The sequence below is a fragment of the Aspergillus undulatus genome, assembly GCF_047715775.1.
Source record: "Aspergillus undulatus strain CBS 261.88 unplaced genomic scaffold BDV17scaffold_29, whole genome shotgun sequence".
Classification (NCBI taxonomy): Eukaryota; Fungi; Ascomycota; class Eurotiomycetes; order Eurotiales; family Aspergillaceae; genus Aspergillus; species Aspergillus undulatus.
In genome coordinates, this window is record NW_027396633.1 from 148,727 (window position 1) to 162,336 (window position 13,610).

General features: G+C 52.5%; 6 protein-coding genes and 1 non-coding gene across 7 annotated transcripts; 3 read left to right on the forward strand and 4 right to left on the reverse strand.

The window, feature by feature from the left end:
* Positions 1-439: 439 nt before the first annotated feature.
* Positions 440-2,604, reverse strand: BDV17DRAFT_298747 (GMC family oxidoreductase; the record flags this gene model as incomplete). The annotated part of the gene is made up of 7 exons (XM_073763746.1): positions 440-775; positions 812-1,701; positions 1,747-1,884; positions 1,975-2,047; positions 2,094-2,135; positions 2,208-2,318; positions 2,575-2,604. 7 exons carry the CDS (start codon positions 2,602-2,604, stop codon positions 440-442), a joined length of 1,620 nt encoding a protein of 539 aa, XP_073614836.1.
* A 236-nt stretch (positions 2,605-2,840) lies between these two features.
* Positions 2,841-4,079, forward strand: BDV17DRAFT_292022 (uncharacterized protein; the record flags this gene model as incomplete). Its single annotated transcript, XM_073762269.1, has 6 exons — positions 2,841-3,005; positions 3,057-3,093; positions 3,149-3,219; positions 3,272-3,301; positions 3,366-3,652; positions 3,710-4,079. 6 exons carry the CDS (start codon positions 2,841-2,843, stop codon positions 4,077-4,079), a joined length of 960 nt encoding a protein of 319 aa, XP_073614837.1.
* Positions 4,080-4,481: 402 nt separating this feature from the next.
* BDV17DRAFT_282244 (RmlC-like cupin domain-containing protein) lies at positions 4,482-6,001 on the reverse strand (the record flags this gene model as incomplete). Its single annotated transcript, XM_073760169.1, has 6 exons — positions 4,482-4,681; positions 4,746-4,866; positions 4,944-5,286; positions 5,334-5,527; positions 5,577-5,812; positions 5,872-6,001. The coding sequence occupies 6 exons, from the start codon at positions 5,999-6,001 to the stop codon at positions 4,482-4,484; spliced, it is 1,224 nt and encodes a 407-aa protein (XP_073614838.1).
* Positions 6,002-7,635: 1,634 nt separating this feature from the next.
* Positions 7,636-9,183, forward strand: BDV17DRAFT_298748 (YncE family protein; the record flags this gene model as incomplete). Its single annotated transcript, XM_073763747.1, has 4 exons — positions 7,636-8,040; positions 8,091-8,507; positions 8,557-8,741; positions 8,793-9,183. 4 exons carry the CDS (start codon positions 7,636-7,638, stop codon positions 9,181-9,183), a joined length of 1,398 nt encoding a protein of 465 aa, XP_073614839.1.
* Positions 9,184-10,088: 905 nt separating this feature from the next.
* Positions 10,089-10,169, forward strand: BDV17DRAFT_t95. The gene has a single exon. It is a non-coding gene; the product is annotated as a tRNA-Leu (tRNA).
* Positions 10,170-10,427: 258 nt separating this feature from the next.
* BDV17DRAFT_292025 (cytochrome P450) lies at positions 10,428-12,122 on the reverse strand (the record flags this gene model as incomplete). The annotated part of the gene is made up of 3 exons (XM_073762270.1): positions 10,428-11,554; positions 11,612-11,825; positions 11,895-12,122. 3 exons carry the CDS (start codon positions 12,120-12,122, stop codon positions 10,428-10,430), a joined length of 1,569 nt encoding a protein of 522 aa, XP_073614840.1.
* A 335-nt stretch (positions 12,123-12,457) lies between these two features.
* BDV17DRAFT_298750 (alpha/beta hydrolase) lies at positions 12,458-13,563 on the reverse strand (the record flags this gene model as incomplete). Its single annotated transcript, XM_073763748.1, has 1 exon — positions 12,458-13,563. Exon 1 carries the CDS (start codon positions 13,430-13,432, stop codon positions 12,458-12,460), a length of 975 nt encoding a protein of 324 aa, XP_073614841.1. The 5' UTR covers positions 13,433-13,563.
* Positions 13,564-13,610: the final 47 nt, after the last annotated feature.

Below are 13,610 nucleotides of genomic sequence, written 5' to 3' on the forward strand. Positions count from 1 at the left end.
AAGATGCAGTGCGCGGCACATGGCATGCAGATAAATGAAACGTAGACCTGGGGCAGGGCATTCTTAGCCTAAACTCCGTCCTGAACAAACAGGTTCGCCCATCACAGTCATTGGCCTCTCGGCTCGGCTTGTTTTTTCAGCAACGTGGATACGGGGAAAGCTGGGGGGTGCGACGTGCAGTCCAACCCCGCGCTAATCCTCCTGGTCCTTGACATCGGCGGTCTGACTCGATCTGGCGAGAGTTTCTGGCTTGTGCGGAAGCAGTGATAGTGCGCAATTTCGAATGGGCAAGGGGACGTCGCTCCAGGAAGTCCTGGGCGGTATAGAGCACTTGCCCTACGGAGAGTGCATATCGCACATGGATTTTATAACTAGGAAAGTTCGATGTTCGGTACGCTTGCTAAGGGAACTAGTGGCCGCTTTTGATTATCCCGAGTTACTATTTATCTATAGCGTGATCTTCTTTGATCAAGTCCGCTGCCTTTTCTGCTACTACAAACACTGTAGCCTGGGTATTCCCCCTCGGGACCAGGGGGAAGACACTCGCATCAACCACCCGTAAGTTGCGTACCCCGTGAACACTCAGACGTGGATCTACGGCACCTCCATCCTCAAGCGGCATCATTGCGCATGTCCCGCTAACATGATACATGGATAAGACAGGCTCCCTGCAAAGATCTTCCGCTTTCTGAAGGTCGATCAATCGCTCTGGAGTATGCAGGCGTTCGCCACCGGCTTTCAGTAACGGCGACATCGCTTCAGTCTGGGGGATTTTCTCCATTCACATGCTGTGCCGTGCTTGTAGCTCGACGTCAGCTGGATGTCGAAGAATACCAGAATCAATCACTGGGGAGGCGGTATAGTCCACGGAGGAGAGATGGACTGAGCCTCGCGACAGCGGATAGCTCAGCAGCGAGACGAGACTGATGAAGAACCCAGGATGACCCATGCCAAAGAGCTGTTTGGGGTTTGGACCGACCCGAGGAAGGAGTTGGAAGGGGCCCAGAATATACTGCGCTGTCGGCTCGTTGGGGTCTTTCAACAGTCCTTTCAGTATGTTGTACTGTTTTCGGTACCTTGTCGGCAGGTCTTTTTTATCTAGCAACTCGTCAATCTTCTGCAAGAGTTTCTGTCGCTCGCTCTCTGGAAAGTCCAGACACGGCATGAATGCCGACACAAGTCCAACCATCCCCAGAGGGCCAGATCCATCTTTCTGGTAAGCTGCCATTGCTGCTGCTGCCACCGCTGGATCTCGAGCCATGTCACCGGAAGGCAGACCGTCTGCGACTTCGTATCCGAACGCGACAATTCCATGGTCTTGCAGATTCTCGCCAACACCACGGAGGTCCACAAAGGGCTCAATCCCATGAGAGCGAAGAAACGACGTACTTCCAATTCCTGATAGCTCGAGCAACTGAGGCGTTTGAGTAGCGCCGGCCGCCAGAACAATTTCACGAGTAGTAGCGACGATGTACGACTGGCCATCCTTAACGAATTGAACGTGAGTGGCAGTCACTGCTTCGGGTGAGCTATCGAGGAGGATCTTCTCAACCTGTGCACCAGCGACTACTCGGAGGTTGGGTCGGCTCAGGACATCTGGAGTTAGGTATGCAGCTGCAGCATGACTGCGCGTGTGCGTGACAGGGTCGACAAGACCAGGAGTGACAAATGGACCGGATCCAGCACCCTTGATAGGGTCTTCTGTCTATGGCCAGCCCAGGGACTCAAATGCTCGCGGCCATGCACCGTGATAGGGCAGATACTGCTCGCCGTACGACACTTGGACCGGGCCATTAGCGCCCTGGTCTTTCTTCTCCGACTTCATGCCTCCGAAGAACTCGCGCACCGAGTCTGATGGTGGAGCTCCAGTGTGGAACTTGCGCACTTACGGCGCAAAGCTGTCCCATCCCCAGCCTGGGTTTCCCAATGCCTCCCACGCGTCCATCCCCGTGCGCGATGGATACACCACCATACCCAAGTTGATCGCAGACGACCCACCGAGTGTCCGACCGCTTGTTGCCAGACGCTGTCGGCCATTCAGTTGCTGCTGCAGTATGTCAGTGGCTTATTTTTCTGTCATTTCATTGACAGACATGTGGCGTTGAGCGAAAGCCCCAGTCAAAGTCTGGATCTTCCTACGTCGCTGGAGCGAGCCCCGGAATCGAGATTCGAGGATCGTTTAGTCGGTTTGTTCCAGCCTACAGAACAAGAACGCGTATGCTGGCATTCTGACTGAGCCGGTTCGCGACAACCAGGCCTGATGTCCCTCCGCCGACGATGATGACGTCGAAGCTTGAGTCCTGCAGCCCTGCGGCGGACTCCGTGTCAAATGGACGTCATTTTCGATCAACAGTTTTCTAATAAACAGCTGGACAGGAGGGTATCAAGAGATTTATGAGGGGAAGCTCTCGGAGCCTGGCCGCTATCAGCTGCGTCATCGTCAGGTCACTGCGCCTTTGACAGGGATTATAGGCGCCGTTATCTTTGGCGCGTCGCCGTCGTTTGCCCTATTTAGCGTCTACCGGAACCATTGCCATTACGCGGGCGTTGGCAAACGCACTAAGGCCTTTTTACCGACATCTGCACTACCGGACAGCCAGACATTGCAGGCACCGGGATCTCGATCCTCATCGACCCTTCGAACTTCGCTTCTTATCTAGCTCCCCCAGAACGGCTATCGTCTCCAGCGTCTGAGGTAACTCCCGTTTGTGGGGGCCATTTGTCCATTCACATATGATGGCCTGATTTATTAACCTATTATTCACATCTTTCCTCCGGGTCTTCTCTAATCCCTCCACGGCCTTCTCTAACAATGTGAACTGCTCTTCGCGTCCGGTATCATGGGTGGTAAGTACGGGTTGAAGGCCAAGGATGGCCGCGAATTGGTGACTACCATTATCGTCCTGGGGATTGTGGCCATTGCAGCAGTGGCCCTGCGAGTGGTTTCCAGGAGGATCCGCAACGTATCGCTTGGGCTAGACGACTACCTCATGCTCATTGCTATTGTGAGTTCCATCGCCCTATTGAAATGAGGCAAGGCTAACTGTGGTATCCAGTGCTTCATCATTGCGTCGACTATACTTGTCATTACGAGTAAGCGAACAGTATCCATTTTTCTCCAGCGCACACACTAACCGCCATATCTCAGCGGTGACACATGGAGGCGTCGGGCTGCATGTCGAGGAGGTCGATCCAGAAGACCTGATCTACACTATGAAGGTAACTGATTTCAGACCGAATGCTGTCTCCGTGGCTTATGAGAATCAAACAGATGATTATTCCTATGCAATTACTCTACAGCGTTGGTCTCTCCCTTATCAAGACATCGCTCATGGTCCTATACTACCGACTCATTCGGCACGAAGCAAAGTATACGGATTGCCATCTACATCACAGGCGCCGTTGTCTGGGCATGGGGCTTCAATATCGTCCTTGAATCATTCCTCCTTTGGCAGCCGATAGAATTCAACTACAACCCATTTCTCCCTGGTGGTTCATGCGGAGACCGGAATGCGGCCTTCGTTGTCGCTGGCGTTTTGAACATGTTCACTGATTACATGGTCATGCCCCTGCCGGTGCCATATATCTGGAAACTGCAACTCTCAATAGGGCGGAAGATAGGGCTCGTCGTGACGTTTTGTCTGGGGCTCTTGTGAGTGAAATTCTGGTTTGGTATAGAATTGAATAAAGTCGGCTCACTGCGATACAGCGTCACCGCAATCAGCATGGCCCGAGTCTTTAGCCTAATCAGCATCGACTTCGCCGACGCCACATATACCCTCCCCATGCCCCTAATGTGGAGCATCGTCAAAGAGCAGCTCGCCATCGTGGCAGCCAACCTCCCCGTCCTGCGGCACGTCTTCGCGACAAACCTCCCTCGCAACTGGATGGGTTCTTCGAGACGCAAGCCCACCGAATCGGACGCGAGATACCAGTCGAGTGCCGATCCTCCCGCTGGTACTCTTCCACGGATGCAATGGCCACCCGCGATTTCGCCGGTCCAAACGAGTGGAATGCACCCGACGATAGCAGCAGCTTCTTATGTTTGTCCTGACCTCATTCCATGCTTTCGGGGTTGAGGCAAAAGCAACCGAGGACAAGAGCAACCAAACGCAGGTGCAGGTACCTACACAATTGCTCCTTCTTACTAGTATTTTTTTTTTTTTTTTTTTTTTTTTTTTCAGAAGGAAAGAGCGAAGTATGCCAGGGGGGGCCGGGAAGGTGCGATGGGCGCAGCAAATAGTGCTCCTTCCTATGGAACTAAATCAAATGTCGTCTACTACACAACCAATCAGCTACGTCTTGCAGAGTACGTGCTGATTAGCATTAACATTAATGAAAATAGTTAAGTCAAGATGTCACAGCTATAAGCTGCAGAAAGAAAGTGAAGTAAACATTAAGATTATATCGACACATCCACACATCCCTCATCCCTCATCAGCAGGCCAAGGTCCTCGATAAGTTATCAGACGACATCACCTCTAGTTCCCCTTGACAAGAAGCTGCTTCTCCTCCTTAATCTTCTTAACGACCCCAATGTCAATCTTAAGCGTGTTCGCAACAGTCTCAGCGGGAGTAAGGGCAAGCCACTGCGCGAGGGAGATATCGACGACGCGGTCGCTCTTGTAGAACTCAAGCCAGACAAGAGTTTCGTCATCAGAGGTGTTTTCGATGTAGTGGCCTAGAATGGACGATGCATCAGTGGGAGGTATTCCCTACAGTAAAGGGAGGTGATAAGTGCGTACCACTGTTGTCAGGAAAGACGGCAGTGTCGCCTGCAGCGAAGTTGAAGGTTCTGGCCTTTGAGTCCCCGATGAAGACAGTTGCGCGGCCGGTGCCTTTGTGGAAGTAGAGCCATTCTTCGGCCTGTTCCGATTAATTCAGGCCAGTAACTAATCACTCGCTCTTGGAAAGGATGGGTTGGATTGTGTGTCCGGACATACATTAGGATGCCAGTGCAGCTCACGCAACCCATGAGGCTCCAGCTCGACAATGGTAGCAGCGATAGTCGTCGCGATGGGGAAGTTCGTAGAATCGATCTTGCGGAAGGTACCACCCTGGCCTGGAACAGGCTCAGAGGGGTGGTCGTAGGTGCGGTATACATAGGAGCTGTCCCCGGTCAAGGTACCCTTTGGTTCTTGGTTTGCCTCTGGGGGAACAGTTGAGTTGAGGATGTAGGGGAACTTCTCCGGAACCGTGTCGAAGACGGACGCGTCGACGCCGAAGTTCTTCGCTAGGATGACTCTGGGGGTGTGTTTGATCCAGTCGTCGACCATGAAGGTGGTTCTGGTTCGTTAGGAACTTGCTTTGCTGGTAGGGGTGTAATGACTTACCCGACTTTCTCAAAGTCACCGTCGTCGAAGACCAGGAGATACTCGTTCTCATCGTCCAGCCCTTGAATGTTATGGGCGGCGCCCTTGGGGAAGTACCAGATGTCGCCAGTGTTGAGGGTCTCCGTTGTCCAGCGGCCGTTCTCGTCGACAGCGTTGAGGAGAAGGCGGCCTGCATACACGAAGCCCCACTCAGCCTGTTTGTTATTAGTATGCCTCTCGAGTGACGGGAACTCTGACACGTACCACTCGATGCCAGTGGAGCTCACGGATAGCTCCCTTGGACAGGTGCTGCTGGGCACCAGAAATATCTTTACTCTGGGGTAGGTCTTGAACAAGCTGTTCCCGAACCCAACCACCAGGGAAGAGTCTCGTCTTGGAGTCGGCGAAGCTCCATTTCAAGTTAGGCACGATGCCATTGTCCGTGGATTCGGCCCCGAGGTTGCTGGGGTTCTGCTTGTCGCGATGGATGTCAGTGCCACCTATAACCCGAGCATTAGTAGGATTCTCGTTGGAAGACAAAAGTCGTTAAGGATCTGACCTAGAAGAGGAGCTCCTTTGCCATTGCCGTCAATGGGCTGGGCATCTTCGAAGCCAGAGCGCTTGAGGGGCGAGGGAGAGGCTAGCAAAGCAGGAACTGCTGCAAGCAGAAGAAGAAGTTTGGAATGCATCGTGGTGATCCTGGGGGTACTTGCTCCTGAAAAGAATGTGAAGAAGACAATGTCTTTGCTTGGCTGCTTCTTTGGGCGATTGACCAGTATTATACGCGTCGGGTTCCTGGCATGGTGCATACCTGGAAGAATGACAACATCTGCACCTTGACTGACGATTCTGAGATATGCAGACCCCGAAATTTGATCGACATCAGCAAAAGTTGAATTGGGGAGATATCGCTGGGATGTTTGCGAGGCAGGCCGGGGACAACCCACACCTGACAAATTCCAGCAAAATGTGGACGACCAGATGTAGGAAATGAGGAGTATGAAATGATGCCATCGAGGTCCCCGATGCTTGGGTTGGGGATGGACCCCGACGGTGCTGGGCAGCAAGAACCTTGAATCCTTGCAGCTACGATTGCCTCATGATGCCAAGCATGTCGTTATACAAGCCTTGCACGGCTCTTGGTCGCCCGCCGCCTCTAGCCCACCGATCAGAGGGCCGGGGCATCGCAAGGGCCTTGGCCGCGCCGATGGTGTTATTTTTCGATGCTTCTTGTTCATCTTTATTGACCCTTGTTGTTCTTGACCTGTCCAGGGACTCGAGCCTCCTTGTCGCTTGGTCCCGCCTCCCCCGCCTTGTGATCACTGAGTTCACTCAACGACATGCCTGTTCCTGATTAGTCTATACGCATGGCAAGTATTCCTAGATCGTAGTGTAGGCGTGCATCTGTGCTCTTGTTCCTGGCAGTCGAGCGCGAACCATTGGCACGGCAGGTGCAGGGCGAGGGCCGCAGAGGCTTGTCTCTGATCCCGCCACCCAGTTAGGGCAAGCACAACCCTCCCCACGAACTGCCGTGAACTGCTGCACATAGTTCGCCAACCCTGGTTTCTGGCGGTTTCTCTGCACTCTTGGCGGCGATCATCATGTCAGGTCCCATCTGACCTGTGCCGTCTGTTATACTGTGTCGCCCGTGGCAAACGTCTCAACTCCAACCAGGCGCAGTAAATCTCGTATCCGTCATTATCGCGGCCAGTCCTCTTGACATTGGGCTGCGATTATTTCCTTCTTTCGTCTTAGGCGTCGCAGAAGACACTTTTTCCAGCCCTCAGAGAGCTCCGTGCCCTTGAAGTTCCCGTCTAGCGTCCTAGCCTCATCACGACATCGAGGACGATCGAAGGGTTCGTCCCCAGAACGCACGTCCATTGCTGGAAGTCTCTTCGCGTGGGGGGTCACGATATCGGCCATGAGTCCCGTGCAATGGGAGGATTTGTGATGTTCATGATATCAAACTCAAAGCAAGGCGATGGGTGCATATTTGCCTAATGTGGTACATGCGAGTCGATCAACGTCTTTGAAGTACATCGGAGAAAGCCACCACAGCCTCCAACAGTCACTATTGATCTTGCGTGCTCTAAGCAGAAATGTCGAACAATAACAGGAGCCCGAGATCAGTCAGGAGAAAGAGTTCACACCTTCAAGTTGAGAATAGCAGAAGACCACGCACGAAAGGCTTATAAAGGCCTACTCCTTCGATAATCTGCTCAAATCTTCTCAGGGATCATCAGGCCTCGTGCAATCCACTCTTTCCTTTCGTTCTCTTTTGTGCATTGTGCAGACATTGTCAATTATTGGACGTTTCTCCAAGATGAAGACTATTTCTCTTGCCCACTTAATCCCCTTGGCCTCCCTCGGGCAGAGCCTTTCGATCTCCTTGCCCCCGCTGATTCCACACATCCCCGGTGTGACAGAGGCGCTAAACAACATTGTCCCTCCTCTGCCCATTCTACAGGCACCCACTGCTGCTGTGGACAGTCCTCCCTTCACGGCCAGCGACATCAAGCCCAAGAAGATTGGATACTTCTGGACTGGTTCTGCTGACAAGCAGCATAAGGACTTTCTCGCCACCTACAGTCTGGATGATGACACTTTCGGCACGCTGATCTATATCACCGACGTGCCCTCCAGTGGCAACGATCCCCACCACCTTGGGCCCTCGCTTGACGGCAAGACCCTTGTTGGAGGTGGTCTCCTGTCCTTGCTCAAGACACAGGCATTTCTTTCTACATAATCTATTCTTCGAAAGTATACTAATAGGACTAGGACACTGCTTTCTACTTCGACACGTCCAACCCCTACCGTCCCAAGTTCAAGAAGTCCAACCGGGCCATTCTCTCCTCCATCGCCGATGAGATCCGCGCAAAGCCCGATGGTGGTTTCTACATCACATACATGGGCTCCGCCCTTGGAACCAGCCCCGGCCGTCTCGTCGAGACCGACGCCGACTTCAACATCATCCACGAGTGGCCCGAGGACGTTGATGGCCTGCTCAATATCCTTGGCGAGCAGTTCTCCCCTCACGGCCTCAGCATCGACTGGGAGAGGAAGAAGATTCTGACTTCTGACTTTGTCGTCCCCATCTCTATTCTGAAGCCCAGCACTGGCATTCAGCGTGCCAACACCCTCCGGCTGTGGGATCTGGACTCGAAGCATATCCTGAACACCATTACCATTCCCGATGTACGTTCCTCCCATCTGTTGGAGGGGGTCTCATGCTAATATCTTCCAGGGAGGCGGTATCCAGGATGTCAAGTTTATCCCCGGAAACAAGGAAGGCGCTGCCCTTGCCACGGCTGTGCACCTGGGCCAAGTTTGGGTCATCTACCCCGAACGTGAAGACGAGCATGGTAACCCTGGTGTCGCCGAGCTGCTCTACGACCTCGGCCCCAAGGCCCGTGACACCACTGCCATCTAGTAAGTCCTCTCCCAGTCCAAATTCCTATATCAGGCACTAACAACCCCAAGCACCGACATCACCCAAGACGGCAAATACATCTACTTGACCCTCACAACAGCAAACCACATCGCCGCGCTCGACATCAGCGACCTGGACAATGTAAAGCGTCTCGATGACCCCGATGAGGACCAGCCCACTATCGGCCCGCACTACGTCAAGGTCACCCCAGACCAGAAACACCTCGTTGTGACAGACTACTTCGTGCAGACCGGTGACATCGGACTCATCAATGCCCCCGCTGATTTCAAGGCTCTGTACATTGACATTGAGGATGACGGTAGCCTCAGCTTCAACCGCAGCATTGACTTCAACCGCGAGTTTGCCAACCGCGGTGGTGCGAAGCCGCATTCTAGTGTTGTGTTTGATCTTACTGATCCTGAGAACCCGCTCTACTACTAGAGTTGTTTCTCGGTCTTAGAGCAGAGATCCTGCGGGTAAGTTGACAATGGAGAGACAGATAGTTATGGATATAATGACGCAAATAGGATTTGCTTCTTGAATAGTCTTTTTTGTACTTAGTGCACCTCATTTGAGGATGCTTTCGAGGCTTTGGTAGTCTGACTAGGCTAGCCTATAATTGAGCATAATTCATGTCAGCAGTAATTATTCCAGAATAGGATTTAACTGGAAGCTTGACCTTGATTCATCTCTCTACCGCCTGCAATAACTGATAGGGCATTCTTAATAGGCGGGACGTGCCCTGTATATCAACGGGTATGTTTTTGCCATTGAAGAGGGCAGTAAGCATACAATCTTTTGCCCTACATCAAACCCTTAATTTCCTATGGCCCATTGCCTGCCGATGGCTTTGCATGGAAAATGGAAGAGCTGAACTTGATAACTGTTGACCTTCGGCCATCGCGGGAAAGCCAGGAGGGATTCGATACGATAGTAGTTGTATTAACCGTTTACTTTTTTGTCTACCTTTTGATAATAACATTCAACTAGTTTCTCCTTTCCTTGTACACCGATACCTCATGTTCCTTTCCTGACTTACAGAATATTATCATCCGAGGTTATGGGTTAACATGCAATGATTGGGAGAAGTGCGGCTGCATTATATATAGTTTGGCAGGGGAGTTCCACTGGGACATAGAGACGTGGAAATTGTCACCTAAATGAAACCTGTAGACTTGAACTTGGCTATAGACCTGCTATGGAGGGTCACAAACATCAAGAGCAAAAGGGTAGCTACCTGAGTGCATTCCAGTATGTGTCGTCGTCTTGTAAAGCCAGTGGCGGAAAACAGCAGGAAATATGGTTTTCCTTATATAGCTCTAAGTTTGAAATCTTAAATATCCAAAGGCAAGATGGCCGAGCGGTTATGGCGCTAGTTTCAGGTACTAGTTCGGAAACGATCCGGGGTTCGAATCCCCGTCTTGTCAGATTTTCTTTTTTTTGTTTTATTTTTTGCTCGTCTAATCCTGAAAATTCAATTTTAGGAGAGCGATATTCTCGCATCACGCGTTGCGCTGAGTTTTGGCTATAGAACGTTCCCAACCGAAGTAATCTGCAGAGACTCAAGCGCGTAGGCAAGGGGGTTCTTTGCGTGGCGTTTCTCAAAGATATCTGGAAATAGAATGTCTGCCATTAACCACAGTTTCTACATACAGATCGTAATCATTAGTCCGAAACAAGTTTATCTACAAATCAAACGCCAAAGCCTCCAAATCAATCTCCGGCAGACGCGACTTAACCCAGATCTTCGCCTTCATCTTCACCACCATATCAGTCCCATACTCCCACCATTTCGCGTCCTCAGGGTCATCAATCTTCAAATCATACTTGAAGATCAAATGCAACATCGCAATCTTCATCATGTTCGCTGCCAGAAACCGTCCGGGACAAGCTAACTTCCCATGTGCGAAACCCAAATGGTCTGCGCTCGTCGAGACATACGCGCTCTTGTGTTCGTACCCGGGAATCTGGCGGCGCTCGACGAACCGGTAGGGATTGAACTGGTGAGGTTTCGGGTAGTTCGTCTCGTCCCACATGCTGTGACTCGAAACGGCGAGGTGGTCGCCTTTTTTGATGTGGATGGGATCAGCGCCTGGTACGTCTAGCTCTAGGTCTGTCATTGCGCGTCTGTGCATGGTCGCCATGCTCTCGGGCTTGAGGCGTTGCGTTTCCTTCAGGAAGCTGTCGAGGAGGTAGAGTTCTGAAAGGGCGGGCTTGTGAAGTCCGTGTTTACGCAGGACGGAGAGGGCCTCGTCGCGCAGGGGCTGGATGTACTCTGGATGGGCGCAGAGGTTGAGCACGCACTGTGTAAGTTGGCTGCTTGTCGTTTGGATCGCCACTTGCGCGAGTCCGAGCTGGATATGTATCTCTGGATATTTGCGGCCGTTAGATGACTTGCGAAACCACTCGATTGCATCGTCAGGGACGTTCGGTTTGCGTCCCTCGCGCTCCGCAGCGCGGTGCTCTTCATGCCGAGCTGCGAGGACGGGTTTGAGGATTGCAGTCGCAAGACCCATATCGTGTCGGACTTGGCGGTTCAGCGGGGCGAAGAGGTCAACGAGAGGTCGGAGGAGCGGGTGGTAGTACTTTGTTGCTCGGATTGCGGTGAAGAGGTTGATGGTGAAGGTTGTCGTGATGCGCACCCACTCTTTGTTTCTGGCGAGTTCCTCACCGAGGAAGACGATTGCAGATAAACGCGCTGTCCAGCCTTGGATGTCGTCCATGATGTACGTTGCATGCCATTTCTTTTGCTGGCCCCAGGTGTCGTCGAGGCATCTGGTCATCTCGAGGGACATGGGCTTTGTGAACTTTGCTGAAAGGACTCCCTGTTAGTGATGGACTAGGACGGTATGCAGTTGAGGTAGCCTACGCAGAGGTCGCGTAATCCCCTTCAATATAGCTTCGCTGAACATGCCATGGGGCCACGGCCGCATGGTCCGGAAGGTCCCAAATTTCGACAAGTGCTCGACGCGCACCCAGTCGGTGAAGCTGAGGTTCTTTTCGGCATTGACGGCCTCGACAGAGGACGGAGGCAGAATGATGATGGGACCAGACTCGGTAATCAGATTGAATGGGCCTCCAAACTGTTCCAATGCAATGCAGAGTTAGGCCTTGAACTAGTTGTCCCTTTGGGTATATGAGGTAGGGCATACCTTTTGTGCGCCTTCTGCAAGCAGCTTGCGAGAACTGCTCACAAACCGCTCCTTTGCTGAAGCGGCCTTCTTATCCAGGTTTATGGTAGGAAACCGGCCAGAATTCAAGCCTCGCTGCCATAGTTTGTACAAGATGAATGTCACAACGAGCGGGACGAAGTAGCTCCATGCTGGCAGATCGGAGCTGCTGCCCGCCGCGTCAATAAGAGCTTGTAAAGTGGAATCCATTGTGTCGCAGCTGCGCAGAAGTCGAACGTAGGAAAGAAAAGCAAGACTTATAGTACAGGCTAGTCCTTATCTTGGAGAAATACTTGTTGTAGGGAGAGGAAGACTAAATTGTAAGTGTACACCCTCTGCACCCCAGCCAGTCCAGCCCCAGCTGGCCAGATCCTCTTCCGCCCGTGAACTCGTTTCATCCGCAGTAACAAATTGATACTAGATTATTGGTCTAATGTTGGGTATATTCGGGCTTATTCTAGCCTGGCCAAATGCCGTCGAACGCCGTCCCTCGCGGTTGGTATGGCTTCAGCAATTAGGTGGTTGCAGCCTTTGTCTAACGGATATCAGCTGGAAATCGCTCTCCAGGCCCTAATCCGATTCTCTATCGCCCTCCTCGTAGCGTCGATTTCCTTCCCCATAGCCTCAAACCCATGCGGCAACCCAGGATACAAATGAAACTCCGTGCTAATGTTCGCCCTGACAAAGCGCCCAACGTATTCCAAAGCCTCGCCCTTGAAGATATCCAAATCCCCAACATCGACGTAAAGAGGTGGCAACCCTGCAACATCAGTAACCCTCGCCGGCGCCGCATAATCCGAAACCCCCTTCTCATTTCCCACAGCATCACCCAATAAAGCCGTCCACCCAGTCAGGTTATCCGCTGCGTTCCAGAAAGCCAGCTCCTCGAGACCGTGGATAGAACTCGTATTCCGATCATCTAGCATCGGGTAGATGAGAACCTGCTTAACCAGCGGCGGGGAGAGCCCACGGTCGCGCGCCATGATAGCCACACCGGCCGCGATTCCACCACCCGCTGACTCCCCTGTAATTCCAATGCGGGCGGGGTCGATGTTAAATCTCCCTCCGTTAGCCTGAACCCATCTAAGCGCCGCGTAGACGTCCTCTGTTGGCGTTGGGTGCGGGTTCTCCGGTGCGCGACGGTAGTCCACGGAGAAAAAGGGGATTGAGGTCGCGGATACAGTCAGTGCGACTGCTTTGATGTACGTCTCTGCACTGCCGGCTATAAAGCCGCCGCCATAGGCGTGGATGTAGGCAGCAGACGGTGGCTGCGGTGATGGAGGATTCGTAAGGTGGACGTGGAACAGGGCTATTTCGACACCGTCGTAGGATGGTATTGTTAGGCGGGTGATGGATACGTCCGGGGCGTCCGGGATGCTGCGTGATAAGGCGGCAGCGAAACCTTCGATCCGCTGGCGACGGCCTTGAATGTCGTGGGGGGCCAGCGGCTCTTGGGATGCGAGGATTGGGAGGAGAGACTCGAGAGCCTTTGCGTATTCGGGTTCGTAGGCGAGAGGCATGTCGGATGCTTATGAGGGGTTAAAAACGACTAGAGGTGAACGGAGGCAGGTCGGTGGAAGTGCGTAGTACTTATGTCTCAGAATACTAGTACTACTATGCGTCAGGAACTATCAACGGACCCGCAATGGGCGCGGAAGGGCTTATTTTAGAGGAGCTGCCTGGTAAACGGGCGTGACC